Source organism: Coregonus lavaretus, assembly GCF_964263955.1.
Source record: "Coregonus lavaretus genome assembly, chromosome: 8".
Classification (NCBI taxonomy): Eukaryota; Metazoa; Chordata; class Actinopteri; order Salmoniformes; family Salmonidae; genus Coregonus; species Coregonus lavaretus.
The window spans coordinates 52,203,609-52,224,232 of NC_139995.1; the positions used below are offsets into that span (position 1 = coordinate 52,203,609).

The 20,624-nt window shown below is 43.1% G+C and overlaps 1 protein-coding gene across 3 annotated transcripts in view; it reads left to right on the plus strand.

Annotated features, from left to right (window-relative positions):
* LOC311133953 (E3 ubiquitin-protein ligase Itchy homolog) overlaps positions 1 to 13,039 on the plus strand; it is a 29,572-nt gene extending 16,533 nt beyond the window's left edge. For all 3 annotated transcript variants that reach the window (XM_084167583.1, XM_084167582.1, XM_084167581.1), the window contains 16 exons: positions 2,891 to 2,986; positions 3,676 to 3,850; positions 4,842 to 4,911; positions 5,722 to 5,806; positions 5,959 to 6,087; positions 6,844 to 6,916; positions 7,993 to 8,064; positions 8,363 to 8,451; positions 8,566 to 8,725; positions 9,198 to 9,331; positions 9,604 to 9,744; positions 9,849 to 9,969; positions 10,288 to 10,392; positions 10,486 to 10,582; positions 10,848 to 10,920; positions 11,868 to 13,039. In XM_084167583.1, coding sequence (XP_084023709.1) covers positions 2,891 to 2,986; positions 3,676 to 3,850; positions 4,842 to 4,911; positions 5,722 to 5,806; positions 5,959 to 6,087; positions 6,844 to 6,916; positions 7,993 to 8,064; positions 8,363 to 8,451; positions 8,566 to 8,725; positions 9,198 to 9,331; positions 9,604 to 9,744; positions 9,849 to 9,969; positions 10,288 to 10,392; positions 10,486 to 10,582; positions 10,848 to 10,920; positions 11,868 to 11,967 — 1,720 coding nt within the window. In that variant the 3' untranslated portion in view covers positions 11,968 to 13,039. The remainder of the gene's footprint in view (positions 1 to 2,890; positions 2,987 to 3,675; positions 3,851 to 4,841; positions 4,912 to 5,721; positions 5,807 to 5,958; positions 6,088 to 6,843; positions 6,917 to 7,992; positions 8,065 to 8,362; positions 8,452 to 8,565; positions 8,726 to 9,197; positions 9,332 to 9,603; positions 9,745 to 9,848; positions 9,970 to 10,287; positions 10,393 to 10,485; positions 10,583 to 10,847; positions 10,921 to 11,867) is intronic.
* The last annotated feature ends 7,585 nt before the right edge of the window (positions 13,040 to 20,624 follow it).

The following is a 20,624-nucleotide window of genomic DNA, read 5'->3' on the forward strand; positions in this document are numbered from 1 at the left end:
TGTCAATTAGGTTAGTATTGTGGAGTAAATGCAATGTTGATGATCCATCCTCAGTTTTCTCATCACAATCATTAAAATCTGTAACTGTTTTAAAGTCACCATTGGCCTCATGGTGAAATCCCTAAGTGGAACGCCTGTATCTTTGTAGTGAGTGGGTGTATTGATACACCATCCAAAGTGTAGTTAATAACTTCACCATGCTCCATGATATTCAATGTCTACCAATAGGTGCCCTTCTTTGCGAGGCATTGGAACACCTCCTTGGTCTTTGTCTTTGTGGTTGAATCTGTGTTTGAAATTCACTGCTCGATTGAGGGACCTTACAGATAATTGTATGTGTGGGGTACAGAGATGAGGTAGTCATAAAAAAAAATCATGATAAACACTATGATTGCACACAGTGAGTCCATACAACTTATTATGTGACTTGGTAAGCACATTTTTACTCCTGAACTTATTTAGGCTTGCCATAACTAGACTAGAGGGCGAAGGCAAACTCCACCTAACTAGTGTACTATGTACGTTTTCTAACTATGTACATTTTCAGGATGGTAAAACGTTTTCAGTGTAAACGTAAACGACTAAAACCAGATATAAAGTATGTAGAAAAGATAATGGAGCTATATATTTTTTAATAAGATCATCTTTGAGAACTAACAATCACCAAAATAAAAACTAGACAGTCAGGGATAATCTGAAATTCCAAAAATGTAATTGCATGTTCTTATAATGTTTGAGTTACATCAGATAGCATAAGAACAAGGCATATAAGATATGGCAAAATTTGTGGAATGCAGGAAATTAGCTTTGAAACTGCGATTGTTCTCTCAGCCCCATGACAAATGTGTAGAAATGAAGGAAATTAGCTTTAAAACTAACATTTTGTCTCTGTGGTCAAGAGGGCCTCTACAACCGTGCCATTGGCCACGGCCACCACCGAGCCCACTACCACGCACCAACCCGCTAACTTTGCCACTGCTGCTGAAAAAAAATCCTAGGGGACACACTGAGGTTGACTTGAGTTCAATGCGACACCTCTTTGTAGAGTTGACTTAATGTTTAACTCTTTGTTGGTTATGAATAGCTGTTGACACTTCAATTTGATATTTCAAACAACCTCTCAACCGCTAATAGATGAGAATGAACAATTTATCACTCATTTTACAGTCAGTAGAAAAATATACTTAGTCTAGTCAGCGTTAGTCTAGGCAGCGTTAGTCTGTTGTTAGTCTAGGCAGCGTTAGTCTGTTGTTAGTCTAGGCAGCGTTAGTCTGTTAGTCTAGGCAGTGTTAGTCTAGGCAGCGTTAGTCTGTTGTTAGTCTAGGCAGCGTTAGTCTGTTGTTAGTCTAGGCAGTGTTAGTCTGTTGTTAGTCTAGGCAGCGTTAGTCTGTTAGTCTAGGCAGTGTTAGTCTGTTGTTAGTCTAGGCAGTGTTAGTCTGTTAGTCTAGGCAGTGTTAGTCTGTTGTTAGTCTAGGCAGTGTTAGTCTGTTGTTAGTCTAGGCAGTGTTAGTCTGTTGTTAGTCTAGGCAGTGTTAGTCTGTTGTTAGTCTAGGCAGCATTAGTCTGTTGTTAGTCTAGGCAGTGTTAGTCTGTTGTTAGTCTAGGCAGTGTTAGTCTGTTGTTAGTCTAGGCAGTGTTAGTCTGTTGTTAGGCTAGGCAGTGTTAGTCTGTTGTTAGTCTAGGCAGCATTAGTCTGTTAGTCTAGGCAGTGTTAGTCTGTTAGTCTAGGCAGTGTTAGTCTGTTGTTAGTCTAGGCAGCGTTAGTCTGTTAGTCTAGGCAGTGTTAGTCTGTTGTTAGTCTAGGCAGCGTTAGTCTGTTAGTCTAGGCAGTGTTAGTCTGTTGTTAGTCTAGGCAGCGTTAGTCTGTTAGTCTAGGCAGTGTTAGTCTGTTGTTAGTCTAGGCAGTGTTAGTCTGTTGTTAGTCTAGGCAGTGTTAGTCTGTTGTTAGTCTAGGCAGTGTTAGTCTGTTGTTAGTCTAGGCAGTGTTAGTCTGTTGTTAGTCTAGGCAGCGTTAGTCTGTTAGTCTAGGCAGTGTTAGTCTGTTGTTAGTCTAGGCAGCGTTAGTCTGTTAGTCTAGGCAGTGTTAGTCTGTTGTTAGTCTAGGCAGTGTTAGTCTGTTGTTAGTCTAGGCAGTGTTAGTCTGTTGTTAGTCTAGTCAGCGTTAGTCTGTTGTTAGTCTAGGCAGCGTTAGTCTGTTGTTAGTCTAGTCAGCGTTAGTCTGTTAGTCTAGTAAGCGTTAGTCTGTTGTTAGTCTAGTCAGCGTTAGTCTGTTAGTCTAGTAAGCGTTAGTCTGTTAGTCTAGTAAGCGTTAGTCTGTTGTTAGTCTAGTCAGCGTTAGTCTGTTAGTCTAGTAAGCGTTAGTCTGTTGTTAGTCTAGTCAGCGTTAGTCTGTTAGTCTAGTCAGCGTTAGTCTGTTAGTCTAGTCAGCGTTAGTCTGTTGTTAGTCTAGTCAGTGTTAGTCTGTTAGTCTAGTCAGCGTTAGTCTGTTAGTCTAGTAAGCGTTAGTCTGTTGTTAGTCTAGTCAGCGTTAGTCTGTTAGTCTAGTCAGCGTTAGTCTGTTAGTCTAGTCAGCGTTAGTCTGTTGTTAGTCTAGTCAGTGTTAGTCTGTTAGTCTAGTCAGCGTTAGTCTGTTAGTCTAGTAAGCGTTAGTCTGTTGCCTATTGTATATTGCCTACTGTGGGTCATTACATGTAGTAAGTATTAGGAGTTCAACTTAGTGCACGTTAGTAACTAGTAGTAATATTCTGTGTAATTTAATCAATTCAATTAATGTACTTGCAATTATTTTTATTTAGGATTTTAACATTTGTTTAGGTGTTAAGGCTACGTTTGCGCAAGCCTGGTGCCCTTCAAATCTAGTCGCTGACTGTTCTGTGTGTTTTGTGTGAAGCTGGGAGCAGAGGGTGGACCAGAATGGCCGCATGTATTACGTGGATCACATTGAAAAAGGGACGACATGGAACCGACCCGACTCTCTCCCTTCTGGGTAACTAACAATTAACAAACAAATAATTTATTCATAAAATACTTAGTTCATATTTCATATATTATATGTTTGGCTTTCATATGGCAGTAGTGTATCACTAATTCTACTCTTTAAAAAGTAACCAATGTATTTTGGATTACGGTAACTAATGTGTATGTTACGCTGTACAATGTAAAATAATTGGTGTTAAATTGGTTTCAATAGAGCACCTGCACGAAGTTGATGTCACTATAGTTTGATGTCACAAGGAACACTGCACAGTACCAATCCTAGCTCAGTGATAAGTGACATCAAACTTTAGCCGTGCCATTTTTGTGCACATCCTACTGAAGACTTCAGACCAAAGGCCCTGGATTTCTTTACAGTGGACACTGCCTCCCCTAGAGGAATATCGGCCCTGTTGAGATACTGCAGGAATGCTTCCCCTAGAGGAATATCGGCCCTGTTGAAATACTGCAGAAATGCTTCCCCTGCTTGTTTCCTCAAGAGAAGTGTAGATATGTGATTGGATAGGTGTAAGCAAGGTTACCACCCTATTACTTTCACCAATCTATCCAGTTCAGATCTTTTTTTTTTTTACTAGAAGGTAGGGAGAAATGATTCCTTTCGAAAGTATTCAAGCAGGGCCGTCATCAATCATCATGGGGAAGTTGAAAATTCCCTCTCCCCTCCCCTCCTCTCCCATGTAGGTGGGAGCGGCGAGTCGACCCCATGGGCAGGGTGTACTTTGTGGACCACATCAGCCGGACCACCACGTGGCAGCGCCCTACGCAGGAGTCGGTGCGTAACTATGAGGAGTGGCAGCACCAGCGCAGTCAGTTGCAGGGGGCCATGCAGCAGTTCAACCAGAGGTTCATATTCGGGGTAAGACATGGGCTACGTCCCAATTCTCTCCCCTTCCTCCCAAGGTGCGCTAGCCTAATCCCAAATTGAGATGTGAGATGATTTGACAGGTGTAAGCAATATGGTGAAACTGGCTTAGAACCCCCTGGCCTTAGAACCCCGTTAGAACCCCTGGCCTTAGAACCCGCTAGCCTATCAGAGGGGCAAGTTGGAACTCAGATCTCCACAAGTGCATAGGGTCTAGGGGTGGAGGACGTAGGGTCTAGGGGTGGAGTACACAGGCCCTAGTGTCTAGGGGTGGAGTGCCTAGGGTCTAGGGGTGGAGTGCATAGTGTCTAGGGGTGGAGTGCCTAGGGTCTAGGGGTAGAGTGTGTAGGGTCTAGGGGTGGAGTGCTTAGGGCATAGGGTCAAGGGGTGGATTTGGGATTGGACCACTGATTTGAAAGGTAATAACTGGTAAAAGAAATATGGTGTAAACTCCCTCTAGCCCAGGCCTCCACCAATCCAATGCTTTTAGATATAATAATAATAATAATAATAATAATAATAATAATAATAATAATATGCCATTTAGCAGACGCTTTTATCCAAAGCGACTTACAGTCATGCGTGCATACATTTTTGTGTATGGGTGGTCCCGGGGATCGAACCCACTACCTTGGCGTTACAAGCGCCGTGCTCTACCAGCTGAGCTACAGAGGACCACATATGTGGGAAGTAGTGAACGACTGTACACTTCAGGAGGAAGGAGATAAAATGGGACTCCCCCTTGGACTCTGTTTGAATACTTATATAAGTAGACCATCGGAAATGCATCCTTCCTTGAAGGAATCACAGTTCTGAACCGGTTGGGTTGGTGGAAGTTCTAGGATGGTGACCTTGCTTTCAGCTATCTAATCACTTATTAATCTGTGATTAGCTATTTTATAAGCCCACTGTATATCGTTGTAAAGAAGCATTATTCAACACACGTAAGCTCTGTTCATTTGACCTCCTTGTTTCTCCATTGTAGCTCCAGGATCAGCAAATAGCCGCAGCAAACAAAGAGTTTGACCCACTTGGGCCGCTGCCACACGGCTGGGGTAAGTAGCACGATCCACCACCACGCGTTTTCAACTGTCAATACGCTCCGAATGTGGAGACGTCACAATGTAAACATTTGTAGAAACGTCTTGCCAGTTTGAGGCAGTGTCATGTTTGCTAGCACAGGGCAGTGTGATGCCTACCTAACTACTGTATAAGTGAATTGTTTTTTACGCACAGTTAGCCAGGTTAGTTAGCTTGCTAGCTACAATTACTTCGTTAGTTAGCAACTGCAGTGTCACATGTCCAAAAATTATGAGGCGTCTCCACGGGTGGATTCACTAGAAAACGAACGTAACGTAGCAGGCGTAAATGAATCTCCTGAAACTAGATCCCATACATACTGGTCTTGACGAGAAGAAAAATAAACTGTTCAACCAATCCTGCACTGTTCAACCAATCCAGTAAATGTGGAGGAGGAGTTAAGATGGAGTGTCGCCTTGTTAACGTCCAAAAGTGGAAGTCGTGTCACAGGCTCTTTCCATTTCCCCTGAAAACCGGAACATCTGGTTGTTGGGGACTCGGCAGAGGCTACTAGAAACCAAACGGAATGAAACTGGGAGGAACCTATCTGAATTTGGCCAATAGAAACTCTAATTTTAAATGCAAAAAAAAAAAAAAATCCTGTTGACAAACGTTTTGCAACTGTTTGCTACAGTGTGCACTAATGATTACACCCCAGTTGTGTTTCTTTTGACAGATTGTGATTTAATCCACTTTCTAAACGTATAACTGTTATGGAATCTTTGTTTGGTACGATGAGGGATTCTAAGTCTCGTTCTTGCTGTTTGTTTTGATGTCTACTGCAGAGAAGCGAACAGACACCAACGGCAGGGTGTATTTTGTTCACCACACATCGCGGATGACCCAGTGGGAGGACCCACGAACGCAAGGGTCAGTTTAATTCCAAACAAGCAACCCAAATACTGGACTGTAAAGAACGGCTCTTGTATGACTGTCAGTGCCCTGTAAATAAGTCTGTGTGTGTGTGTGTGTGTGTGTGTGTGTGTGTGTGTGTGTTGGTTGGTTGGTTTGTGTTGGTGTAGGCTGCTTAATGACAAGCCTATACCTGAAGGCTGGGAGATGAGGTTCACCGTGGACGGCATCCCCTACTTCGTGGACCACAACAGGAGAACCACCACATACATCGACCCTCGCACGGGCAAATCCTCCCTGTGAGTCAAGTGTGCACTCACTCACTCCCAGTGACCCTTCAGTTGCTGGCCCGTCAGCCCGCTACTCACTATCTCACTCACATGCTCACTCACACTTGCATGTACGCACACACATGCTCACTCACTCGCACACTCACATGGTATACACAAATATATTTTAAAGACTTAATTTGAGTCCATAAATCACATTACAGTCCAAAGGATTCAAACATTTAAAAGATCCCAGGTGCACACACACACACACACACACACACACACACACACACACACACACACAGACACACACACAGTTGTGCCATCCATCCACTCACCTAATTGTATTGCTCAAAAGATGTTGAATGTTATTTACTCCAGTGAGACCCATCAAATAAGCACATAAACAAATGTCAGTGTCAACAAGCTCATGTATTTCATGTTTTCTTCACAGTGAGAACGGGCCCCAGATCACTCATGTATTTCATGTTTTCTTCACAGTGAGAATGGGCCCCAGATAACTCATGTATTTCATGTTTGCTTCACAGTGAGAATGGGCTCCAGATTACTTATGTATTTCATGTTTGCTTCACAGTAAAAACGGGCCCCAGATCACTCATGTATTTCATGTTTTCTTCACAGTGAGAATGGGCCCCAGATCACTCATGTATTTCATGTTTGCTTCACAGTGAGAATGGGCTCCAGATCACTCATGTATTTCATGTTTGCTTCACAGTGAGAACGGGCCCCAGATCACTCATGTATTTCATGTTTGCTTCACAGTGAGAATGGGCCCCAGATCACCTACGTCAGGGACTTCAAAGCCAAAGTGCAGTACTTCAGGTTCTGGTGTCAGGTATGTACCCTACACACCCTGTACCCTAGCTTTGTAGTGTACGCTATAGTGTACACTCTGTCCTGAGAACCACCTCTGCCTTTCTAAAATGCAGTCTTAGGCTGTGTCCCAATTCCCCTGAAGTATACACTTACAAATGCACTCTTCCCGCATTTAAAAGGAGGATTGAGGTATGTATGCTCGGTTAGAGGGAGCTTCCACCAGACCTGGGTTCAATTACTACTAGACATTTTTCAATAATTTGAGTGTTTGCTTAAACCTGTCTGGAGTACCAGGCGGGCGGGTTTGCACTTTTGGTTCCATTGCAACTGTCCTCGAGAGAGGGAGATAGATGAATACATTGTCCAGGCCAAGGAGCTCAGCTATGAGACCATGGTGAACTTCCTGGGTATAGCTGCAACCAGGGCCTAAGTATAGCTGCAACCAGGGCCTAAGTATAGCTGCAACCAGGGCCTAAGTATAGCTGCAACCAGGGCCTAAGTATAGCTGCAAGTACTGCAGAGCTGCACAAGTGTGTTAGTGGGACAACCACCCAATATACTGTATATATATTTATTTGTTTTAATGGGAGGGGGGGGGGTAGAAGGATTACTTTTATACTATTCCAGGTATTCCTTAAAGAGATAGAGTTTCAAGTGACTCCGCTGTCCTGGCGTCGTGAGGGAGCTTGTTCCACCATTGGGGTGCCAGAGCAGCGAATAGTTTTGACTGGGCTGAGCGGGAACTGTGCTTCCGTAGAGGTAGGGGAGCTAACATGTCAATGTAAACAGGCAAGCTCAATCAAGCACAGCTAACGTGTTTGACTTTTCAAATAGTGCTTGAATCCAGGTCTGGCTTCCTCTAGTCTTCTTTTCCTTTTAAGGATGAAGACAAGTGAACATGTGCACACTTAAGGGCACATCCTGATTCCCACTTAGGTGAAATGTTCACTTAGTCTTTCATTGATGTCAATGGGAGACTAAGTGAAAATTTGACTTAATTGGAAGTTAGGATTCCCCATTTTGGGCAGAAGGGGAGACCCCGAGTTATTCCTGTTGTTCCTGGGGCCATAACGCGAGCCTGTCTTTGTCTTCCAGCAACTGTCAATGCCACAGCACATCAAGATCACCGTCACCCGCAAAACCCTCTTTGAAGATTCATTCCAGCAAGTGAGTGTATAAAAAATAAGGTAGTATATAAAAAAAGTATTATTATATATTAATAAAATATAAATAGGCACGCATTTAAACTTGCGCTCTTTGTAGTCTTGTGAATAAGTACAAAAATAACACTAGTTGAAAAGTTGTCAGTGTTCGAGAAATAGTTTGTCATTTCTTTTGAGCAACTTTGAGTACTCTATTTTTGGACCAGAGGTACAGAAAGGTGGATGAATACAAGGGCTGTGTTCAAAAATAGTCAAACGTTGTAATGTTTCTGTTTCCAATTCTCTCTTTTTGTCCATCAAAGATAATGAGCTTTCATCCACAAGATCTCAGACGGAGGCTTTGGATAATTTTCCCTGGTGAGGAAGGCTTGGACTACGGAGGAGTGGCAAGGTAAATTACCTATTTTGATAGGTGAAGTATGAACTCATATTAGGAATCATTGTAAGTGTGTGTTTGTGTCAGTCTTTTCAACGTATTTTTTTAACATTGTGTGTGTGTTCTCAGGGAGTGGTTCTTCCTGTTGTCTCATGAGGTGCTGAACCCCATGTACTGCCTGTTTGAGTACGCTGGGAAGGACAACTACTGTCTCCAGATCAACCCTGCCTCTTACATCAACCCCGACCACCTCAAGTACTTCAAGTTCATCGGACGCTTCATCGCCATGGTACCTACCTCAATGCTATGTATGGGGCGAATCCTAACCTCCACTTAAGTTGAATTTTCACTAAGTCATGCATTGATGTCAATGGGAGACTAAGTGAAATTTTGACTTAAATGGGAATTCGGATGCAGCCCTTCTTCACTAGCCTGGGCCTTGTTCATTAGGGCTAGCAACATAGCATGTTTTAAAACATTTTGCAACAGAAAATGAAAGTGAGCCTCCCTGTTTCAGTTTGTTCGGTGCCGAATGAACACGACCCTGAAAAGAAGCCACTCTGTAGTTCCTGATCACATCCCTGGTTCATGATGTCACTCTGTAGTTCTTGATCACATCCCTGGTTCATGATGTCACTCTGTAGTTCCTGATCACATCCCTGGTTCATGATGTCACTCTGTAGTTCCTGATCACATCCCTGGTTCATGATGTCACTCTGTAGTTCCTGATCACATCCCTGGTTCATGATGTTTCTCTACAGGCCTTGTTCCACGGGAAGTTCATCGATACGGGATTCTCCCTGCCCTTCTACAAGCGCATCCTGAACAAGCCCCTGGCCCTGAAGGACCTAGAATCCATCGACACGGAATTCTACAACTCCCTCATCTGGATCAAGTGAGTCTGGGAATGGGAACAGGAAGTAGAAATGGGAATGTGGAGTGTGGAGAGCTTTGCCTGATAATGGTGACTTAGTGGCAGTGATAGTTAGGATGATGATGATGGTGAATATGATGAACAAATAATATTGATGATGAGGTGATTATAACTATGAGGAAGAGGAGATGATGAAGAGGAGAAGTGAAAAATGATGATGATGATAGTAACTGATGAGCAAGGAGAGGAGCTGCTGATGAGTGTGACATCTACCCTCTTGTGTTTGCTCCCAGGGATAACAACTTGGAGGAGTGTGGTCTGGAGATGTTCTTCTCTGTGGACAAGGAGATCCTGGGGGAGGTCACTACTCATGAGCTTAAGCCAGACGGAGGCAACGTCCTGGTCACTGAGGAGAACAAAGAGGAATACATCAGGTAGGATTGAAAACCAACTAGAAATCAGTGGGTACATATTTTTTGCCCAACAGAAGAAATGAACATTTATCTGATACATTCTCTGTTGTGTGTCCTTCCTCCAGGCTGGTGGCAGAGTGGAGGTTGTCCAGAGGTGTGGAAGAGCAGACCCAGGCCTTCTTCGAGGGCTTCAACGAGGTCCTCCCCCAGCAGTACCTGCAGTACTTTGACGCTAAGGAACTGGAGGTACACCATGGGTTTATTCATACACAGATGAAATGAGTTACTGTAATGAAGAAATGGGATGTGAAAACCACTCTTTTTATCTCAACGTATGGCGCCTAAACAGAATATGGCATGGACCAACCTTCAGTATTTTCCCTTCAAATGTCTTCGCTGAAGTATTGAGTGCCCCCTTGGCACTAGATTGTTGATGCTCGGGTCCATTTGGAAACCAGTATTGGTCAATCACCACAGTATACCGGGTTAAAGATTCTCCCAGAGTTCGCTGGTCATTCTTCCCCATTGAGAATGGTGTAACTTAATATCTGGTCCCCCCACCAGGTGATGCTGTGTGGTATGCAGGAGATAGACCTGGTGGACTGGCAGAGGCACACCATCTACAGGCACTGTGCATGCAGCAGCAAGCAGATTGTCTGGTTCTGGCAGGTCAGTAGGGCTCTATGGTATATCGTGAAGGAGTGTTTACTGTTTGGCGTATTTTGACTATTAAATGTTCTGATGTGAAAATGTTTCTTCCAGTTTGTAAAGGAGATGGACAATGAGAAACGCATGAGGCTGCTACAGTTTGTCACCGGCACCTGTCGGCTCCCCATGGGTGGCTTCGCTGACCTCATGGGTACGTTAGAGAACAGTTTCTGGTATCTCTATATACGATATGTTTTTTTATATTCAACTATCAGCTAACCCACACCTTAAGGGATTGTTTATGGATAACTAGCAAGTCATCCATGGAAGTCGAGGATTCAAATAAATGTTTTTTGGGACTTGTATTTTGATAGATATAGACATTGAAAGAGAACGATGGACCAGCTCTAGTCACAGAAATTGAGGATTTTTATATTTGTGAGGAGAGTTGTCATGTCGTTGTTTTGTGCTTTCAGGGAGTAACGGACCACAGAAGTTCTGCATCGAGAAGGTGGGCAAAGAAAACTGGCTTCCAAGAAGTCACACTTGGTAAGTTCATTAGTGGAGTTACTCTCCAGTCATTTCCAGCTCAATTGGTAGAGTGTGGCGCTTGTAACGCCAGGGTAGTGGGTTCGATCCCCGGGACCACCCATACGTAAAAATGTATGCACACATGACTGTAAGTCGCTTTGGATAAAAGCGTCTGCTAAATGGCATATTATTATTATTATTATTATTATTATTATTATTATTATTTCTAAGCACTCACTGTCTGAACATCAACATAAGACATTTAATAAAATGGCCACCCGGACTATTTACGTTGACCCCCCCCCCCCCCCTTTATTTTTACACTGCTGCTACTCGCTGTTTATTATCTATGCATAGTCATTTTACAAATTACCTCGACTAACCTGTACCCCCGCACATTGACTCTGTACTGGTACCCCCTGTGTTATATAATTTTATTGTGTTACTTTTTGATTTCATTCAATTTTTGTACTTTATTTTATTTAGTCAATATTTTCTTAACTCTATTTCTGGTTAAGGGCTTCTAAGTAAGCATTTCACAGGAAGGTCTACACCTGTTGTATTCGGCGCATGTGACAAACACATTTTTATTTGATTCGATTTTGAACATACAATTCCTGTTATATCGGAGGGCTTAGGCCAGTTCATCTCTCAATGTGAACTCAGTCTTGATTAAACGTGACCCTGCCACGCAATACTTCATCATTTTCAATTCAGCCATTAACAACCTTTCCTCTCGATATTCAAACTATTTATTTTGTTATCAAATATACATTTTCTGCCACTTAACAGCCACTTTTATCCAAAGCAACTCGGTACAGTGAGAACATCATCTTTTGGTGTTAGTCGTGCCATGCTCTTAACAACTGAGCCACACAGGACCTAATTTCTCAAGTCTGTATCATTTATGTGTCTATCTGCAATGTAATGGTTTTATTTTGTATTCCTTGTGTTTGTAATCCCAGCTTTAATCGACTGGACCTGCCCCCCTACAAGAGCTATGAGCAACTGAAGGAGAAGCTGATGTTTGCCATCGAGGAAACTGAGGGCTTCGGACAGGAGTAGTAACACACGGCAGCCAAAATGGCGTGCCTCAAGGAGCCATTCTCCACGCACTTTGATCTGTCTAGGTTTCAGGCAGCCGCACTTTTCCCCCAGGTCTTGGCTCTCTTGAGATGGGCAGACACTAACAGACACACCCCTTTCTGCAGTCCGGAGCCACGTTAGACAGACCCCCAAAACCGTTACACCTGAGGTGGAGTCAATCTGTCTCCATGGTGATGACCCTTCATACTGAATTATTCAACTTTCACCCCCTGACCTGTGTAACCCTGTTGAAGCTTGCCTTTTTCTGCCCAATCAGTCCACGTGTTCGGGAAGAGAGAGAGTCACATCTGTCTCTCTGTCATCTCCACACCACAGTAGTTAATAATCACGGAAGACTATTCACTACAATGTGAGTTGTTTCATTTCTTCCCCTTCATCTCCCTGAGCACAGACTGTTGAGTGTATGAATGGATGAATGAATGCTAGGGATCGAGTGCTGCCGGTTCTTCCAAAAAAGACCCCTCATCGATTTGTGACATTTTGAGTGTTTTACTTGATTTAACATGTTGCTTTCCGAATGAAATATTGAATCTTAAGGCATTTACTTTGCTGGTACGCCACTTTTGTGGTGGTAAGGTTTTTGTGAATGTTATGATGAAAAGCTTTATTTTTGACGTGCAATAGTTTTATAGTCCGATATTTTTGCCCTTTATATAGATACAATTATTTACCGCAATCCAAAGTTTTTGTTTATAAAAAGTTAGTTGTAATCAAGTCTACGTATTGATTTCAACCTCGAATATTGAGAATGCTTTTTTTTATAGCTTGAAATTCTTGTAGCAAAACAGGGTCGTATTCATTAGTCACCTAATGGAAGAACATTTAATGAATTTAGTCTTTTTTTTCGTTGAATGTTTTGGTGCCTACTGCAACGACCCTGGTTTGTTGTGTGATTTGACCCTTTCTTTCCCAAAGAGTCGGCATTAGGACAGTAACATTGTTTAAATTTTTAAGGCAAACCGAATGAGTTACTAATGACGTGGGAGTGTCAGCAGTGTGTCATAAATTAATGTAAAGACAACCGATAAGGAAAGAGTACATTTAGGAGTGAGATACAGTAATTAAGAAATAAGACGACTTCTTGTGAAAATCACTCCCACATATAGAGAATTATTATGAACTCCAATATCAAAATAATGATTAAGGGCTAGTTTAAATCATATCCGCGCTAGCCGACACCCGCATAGCTGTTGTTTTGGTGGTGTTGGAGGTGGAACTGCATTGGAGCTGTCAAATCCACAAGCGGCTCCCGGCGTTATACCTGAAGCGGACGTTGCCATTGGATGCACCGAGTCCCATTAACAGAAATCCCATGCAGCCGTGTTACAATTTCGAACACTGGCATCTGTGATGTAATCTACACCTCTATTAGGCTAATATAAATCCTTATTATTTTATTTAATGGTTTTCAATTTGAGCGTCATTATTTCTATTTAGCCTAGACTTTCTCGTTCTGAACTTCTAACGTGGGTGGAACAGGTGTGGCTTCGTGACAATGTTTTTAAGAGCAGCTGCTCAATGATTTGATGTCAGAATGGGCAAAAGGAGTTAGCTCAGCGACTTTGAGCGTGGTATGATCGTCGGTGCCAGGCGTGCCGGTTGGGCTTTTCACGCACGCCAGTGTCTAGGGTTTACCGAGAATGGTTCGATAAAGTACATTCAGTCAGCGGCAGTCCTGTGGGCGACAATGGCTCGTTAATAAGAGGTCGCAGGAGAATGGCAAGAATTGTGCTCTGCTAACAGGCTGGCCACGAACAGGCAAATAACGGCGCAGAACGGCATCTCGGAACGCACAACTCCTCGGTCCTTGTCGCGGATGGGCTATTGCAGCAGACGACCACACTGAGTCCATGGCCCCATCCTGCCTGGTGTCAACAGTACAGGCTGGTGGTGTAATGGTGTGGGGAATGTTTTCCTGGCACACGTTAGGTCCCTTGATACCAATTCAGCAACGTTTGAATGTTTCCAACAGCTTGTAGAATCCATTCCCCAAAGAATTCAGGCTGTTCTGGAGGCAAAGAGGGGTCCAACCCAGTACTAGATGTACCTAATAAACTGGCCACTGAGTGTATATATGTATATGTATGTCCCAGGCCCATAGCCCTATGATATATATATATATATATATATATATATATATATATATATATATATATATATATATATATATATATATATATATTAATGATAAGTGAATAAGAGGATGATAAGAATTAAGCTAACAAATAGTAGTTAACATCGAATTAACTTAACATCAATGGAGCCCTAGTTTTATAGGGTTCAGTTTTGTCATTCTAGATTTTTTTTTGTTAAATGTTTGTGTTGCTAAATATTGCATCACTTGTCCCAATGATGTTGGCTATATTATCAACTGCTGCAGTGAGCGTAGCAAAACGACTGTGAATCAAGAGTAAAATCTGAACCATGTCTATGCAAATAAATAAAAAGTCACCTAGGTTGTGATCATTAGGCACCAAACGGAAGAAAATAGACTGAAACTGGGAGGGATTATCTGTTCTTGTCCCATAAGAAACGCTCACTCATTTCCTATTGCAAAATGTTCCATAACTTTTTCCTTCGTGTGACCTGATGAACATCACCATGTTGATTGGCATTGAATGAGATCTACCACTTCTGACATTTTGTGAATTCTGCTTCTTAGGCATTTCTTCAACGGGCCTCTCGGTAGCATTTCTTCGCAAGAACAGTGGCAGTATAATCAAGTTCGATTAAATGTAGCTTTCTTTCAAGAATTGTTTAGGTCACAGATGTGTATTTGCAGTCATATCAAACATGCAAGTGACATACATAAGATCCTGGTCGTGAGTAACTGGTATTTGAATTCATTTGACACCAACTTACATACAGTGCATTCGGAAAGTATTCATAACGCTTCCCTTTTTCAACATTTTGTTACGTGACAGCCTTATTCTAAAATGGATTAAATAAAACATTTTCCTCATCAATCCACACGTGACAAAGCGAAAACAGGTTTTTAGAAATGTTTGCTAATTCATGAAAATAATAATAAACTTATTACATAAGTATTCAGACCCTTTGCTATGACACTCGAAATTGAGCTCTGGTGCATCCTGTTTCCATTGATCATCGGAGATATTTCTACAACTTAATTGGAGTCCAGCTGTGGTAAATTCAATTGATTGGACATGATTTGGAAAGGCACACACCTGTCTATATAAGATCCCACAGTTGACATTGCATATCAGAGCAAAAACCAAGCCATGAAGTCGAAGGAATTGTCCGTAGAGCTCAGAGACAGGATTGTGCCGAGGCACAGATCTGGGGAAGGGTACCAAAACATTTCTACAGCATTGAAGGTCCCCAAGAACACAGTGGCTCCATCATTCTTAAATGGAAGAAGTTTGGAACCACCAAGACTCTTCCTAGAGCTGGTTGCCCGGACAACCGAGCAATTGGGGGAGAAGGGCCTTGGTCAGGGAGGTGACCAAGAACCCGATGGTCACTCTGACAGAGCTCCAGAGTTCCTATATGGAGATGGGAGAACCTTCCAGAAGGACAACCATCTCTGCAGCACTCCACCAATCGGGCCTTTATGGTAGAGTGGCCAGATAGAAGCCACTCCTCAGTAAAAGGCACATGACAGCCCGCTTGGAGTTTGCCAAAAGGCACCTAAAGGACTCTGACCATGAGAAACAAGATTCTCTGGTCTGATGAAACCAAGATTGAACTCTTTGGCCTGAATACCAAGCGTCACATGTGGAGGAAACCTGGCACCATCCCTACAGTGAAGCATGGTGGTGGCAGCATCATGAAGTGGGGATGTTTTTCAGCGGTAGGGACTGGGAGACTAGTCAGGATTGAGGGGAAGATGAACGGATAAAAGTACAGAGAGATCCTTGATGAAAACCTACTCCAGAGCGCTCAGGACCTCATACTGGGGTGAAGGTTCACCTTCCAACAGGACAACGACCCTAAGCACACAGCCAAGACAACGCAGGAGTGGCTTCGGGACAAGTCTCTGAATGTCCTTGAGTGGCCCAGCCAGAGCCCGGACTTGAACACGATCAAACATCTCTGGAGAGACCTGAAAATAGCTGTGCAGCGACGCTTCCCATCCAACCTGACAGAGCTTGAGAGGATCTGTAAAGGAGAATGGGAGAAACTCCCCAAATACAGCTGTGCCAAGCTTGTAGTTTCATACCCAAGAAGACTTTAGGCTGTAATCGCTGCCAAATGTGCTTCAACAAAGTACTGAGTAAAGGGTCTGAATACTCATGTAAATGTGATATTTCCATTTTGATTGTTTTATTTGTTTGCAAACATTTCTAAAAACCTATTTTTGCTTTGTCATTATGGGGTGTTGTGTGTCAATTGATGAGGGGAAAAAAACAATTTAATCCATTTTAGAATAAGGCTGTAACTTAACAAAATGTGGAAAAAGTCAAGGGGTCTGAATACTTTTAGAATGCACTGTATATGCCAAAAATTGTGTTAACCTTAGCCTAGTGGCTGTCTTGGCTGTGAGCGTCTGGGTCGTGTTTAGTAGTTTGAAAACGTTTTGAATCGGCGAGAGACTCCTTGAACTTATCCATTAAGAAACTTTATTGTATGCCGTGGCTCTGTCTCGCCTCTGATACTGCTTTATAATTGGGTGAATTGTCAGGGCGATTCTACGACCCATTTCTTCACTGCATCCTCAAGACTTCTTTGCCACACACTCATTCTGACTCACCACCTCGTAGTGCACTGCCTTGAAGAGATTGCTGTTATTAAAATCATCATTTGTGAAATTAAATGTAGAAAAAAATGGAGTATTTAACAAATAACAAGCGATAGCGCCTTACTCGGCTGATTAACCACTTTACATTATTGTTCATTTTTTAAAGTGTTGCCATGTTCCCAGATCATAGAGGAATAAAATGTACAGAAATATGTTGGTGTTAACTACTACTTTGACTTCTAATGATTGGATTGTAAATCATGTTGATAGTATATTCCCTGTATTTTTCATTGTAAAAGCTCTCTAACCTTTTAATAAATGGGAGTTAATGGTTGGATAATACTTATTTTTTTCTTATGTAAATGTGAAGAGGAAGGATCTTTATCATGTAACAAAGTCTAAATTAATTTAGAAAATTCATAAATAAAACAATGGGCCACTGGAACTTCGGTCTTTGTGTGATATATATTTTTTTACATTTTCAAGTCCCGCAAAACCTAATTTCAGAGGCTATTAAATATCTGCCTCTGAATTTAATGAAGTAGATTTATCTCATTTCAAAGCTTTTTGAGATGATTCGTGAAAAGTATTGTGGTTGGTGGGTGGCCATAGTAGACCTTTTGAAAATAAATAACACTTAAAAACACTCAAACTTGCATCTCAAACAGACCGTTTCAAAAGTGCTTGCTATTTCCTCTTAGAGGATGTCATCCTCCTGTGGAGGGTAAGCTGGCCAATCAGCAGTCTACTCACTTGAATGAGTTAGCTTGCTAGCTCACCTGACATTTCACTACTCAGGGCTAGATTTTATTACACATTTGGACCTCTGCTGTGGCTAGTTTGAAAGTTGAAGAGGGGGAATGGAACAGAAGAAGAAACGGAAGAGCGAGAACATGGAATATCCGTCTCCTGAGTATAGAACTACAGTATGTCTCCCTATAGACCTGGGGCTCTCAGAGGTGATCATGGGAAATGGAGTTTGAGGGAGTTGAAGAGAATGAAGAGGCAGTGTCTGTGAAGCGTGGAAAGGAAAACGAGTCAGGGAAATGGAAATCCACGAGGATTCTTTGGTGATTGGAGTGTGATTCAAGGAAAAAATAAAGCACAGGGTTCCGTTTGAGGTATCGGGGTGGGTGGAGAGTAAGCTAGGAAAAGTGTAGTCAGTCAAGGTAGAGAGAAGTGGATTCATAATGATAGGATGTATATCTATATCCCAGAGGGATCGAGCTTTGTGCTTGGGTCGACTGGCGGGAATGAGAGGTAATGTGTTTTAGTCTATGGAGCAGAGCTCCTCAAGGGGGTGATAACCATGCCTCTAAGTGTAGAGGTTGAGCAACTAAAGAAGGTTCCTGGCGTGTGTGAAGCCCGACGATTAACCAGAAATCAAGGCGGCTGGAGGGAGGAGACTCTGGCCGTGATGCAGTGCTTTGAGTTGCAGGTTCACCCTGATAGGGTGATGTTAGGATAAATTAGTTATTCGGTTAGAGCATTTGTGCCTAATGTTCTGCAGTGTTTTCGCTGCCAGAAGTATAGGCATGGTTAGTGTGTAGGAAGGTTCAGCCGAGATGTGGTGGGGGTGGAGGTTTCCATTTAGTGGAGACATGTCTGGAGGAGGAGCCCCGACAGTGTAGTAACTGTGGAGGTAGTCATGAAGCCAAGTCTACAGAATGCCTGGTTAAAGTGAAACAGATATAGGTAGCTAAAGTCAGAGTGGGACAGGGTGTTTACGTATGTATTCTACTCCTTATTCTAGTCCTCCTCTGTTCCTCTGGTGATGTAGAGGCTAACCCAGGCCCTGTAGCCCCCCGTATAACTCCTACTCCCCAGGCCCTATCATTTGTTGACTTCTGTAACCGTAAAAGCCTTAGTTTCTTGCATGTTAACATCAGAAGCCTCCTCCCTAAGTTTGAGTTATTCACTGCGTTAGCACACTCCGCCAACCCTGATGTTCTAGCAGTGTCTGAATCCTGGCTTAGGAAGGCCACCAAAAACTCTGACTTTTCCATCCCCAACTACAAAATGTTCCGTCTAGATAGAACTGCCAAAGGGGGCGGAGTTGCAATCTACTGTAGAGAGAGCCTGCAGAGCTCTATCATACTATCCAGTTCTGTGCCCAAACAGTTCGAGCTTCTACTTCTAAAAATCCACCTTCCCAGAAATAAGTCTCACTGTTGCCGCTTGCTACAGACCCCCCTCAGCCCCCAGCTGTGCCCTGGACACCATATGTGAAATGATTGCCCCCCATCTATCCTCAGAGCTCGTACTGATTGGTGACTGTTATGATGAATTTCTGGTATGAAGAAGTGCAGGATGTAAGAGAAAGCAGCAGACACTCAGATGGAAGTTTGACTCTACATTTATTCAGTACTGGATCACATAATAAGACGAACGTGCTTTGCCTTTTATCATGTGACTAAATTACATAGACTCTCTCTCAGCCTATATAGTGCTCTTCCAGTCTACTTTTGTCTTATCCAGTTGCTAACCATAATTGAGTTGTCACTCAACTACGCCCATATCATTCCTTTCCTTGGTTTCGTGTGGCACACTAGTCATGACATTTCATCACGCACCATTCCTAAGATTAACACCAGTGGTCCCCCTATCTATCTTGGCACACTGACCTTCTTTACTCACTCGTGATACTACGAACACATGGCTTTCCTCGCTCTCTCATACAATTTACAATCTTTATAATATTGGATCAAACACTCGTCATATCAGTGACCTAAACTGGGATATGCGTAACACCTCGGCCGTCCTACAATCTAAACTAGATGCCCTCAATCTCACACAAATTATCAAAGAACCTACCAGGTACAACCCTAAATCTGAAAACATGGGCACCCTCATAGATATCATCCTGTCTAATTTACCCTCTAAATACACCTCCGCTGTCTTTAACCAGGATCTCAGCGATCACTGCCTCCTTGCCTGTGTCCGTAATGGGTCCGCGGTCAAACGACCACCCCTCATCACTGTCAAACGCTCCCTAAAACACTTCAGCGAGCAGGCATTTCTAATTGACCTGGCCCGGGTATCCTGGATGGATATTGACCTCATTCCGTTAGTAGAGGATGCCTGGTTGTTCTTTAAAAGTGCTTTCCTCTCCATCTTAAATAAGCATGCCCCATTCAAAAAATGCAGAACTAAGAACAGATATAGCCCCTGGTTCACCCCAGACCATGGAGAATAAGAGCACCTCCTCCCAGCTGCCCACTGCACTGAGGCTAGGAAACACTGTCACCACCGATAAATCTACGATAATCGAGCATTTTGCTACGGCTGGCCATGCTTTCCACCTGGCTACCCCTACCCCGGCCACCAGCTCTGCACCCTCCGCTGCAACTTGCCCATGCCCCCCCCCCCCCCCCCGCTTCTCCTTCACCCAAATTCAGATAGCTGATGTTCTGAAAGAGCTGCAAAATCTGGACCCCTACAAATGAGCTGGGCTAGACAATCTGGACCCTTTCTTTCTAAAATTAGCTGCCGAAATTGTAGCAACCCCTGTTACTAACCTGTTCAACCTCTCTTTCGTATCATCTGAGATCCCCAGAGATTGAAAAGCTGCCGTGGTCATCCCCATCTTCAAAGGGGGTGACACTCTAGATCCAAACTGTTACAGACCTATATCCATCCTGCCCTGCCTTTCGAAAGTATTTGAAAGCCAAGTTAACAAACAGATCACCGACCATTTCGAATCCCACCGTACCTTCTCCGCTATGCACTCTGGTTTCCGAGCTGGTCATGGGTGCACCTCAGCCACGCTCAAGGTCCTAAACGATATTATAAGCGCGATCGATAAAAGACAGTACTGTGCAGCCGCCTTCATCGACCTGGCCACGGCTTTCGACTCTGTCAATCACCGCATTCTTATTAGCAGACTAAATAGCCTTGGTTTCTCAAATGACTG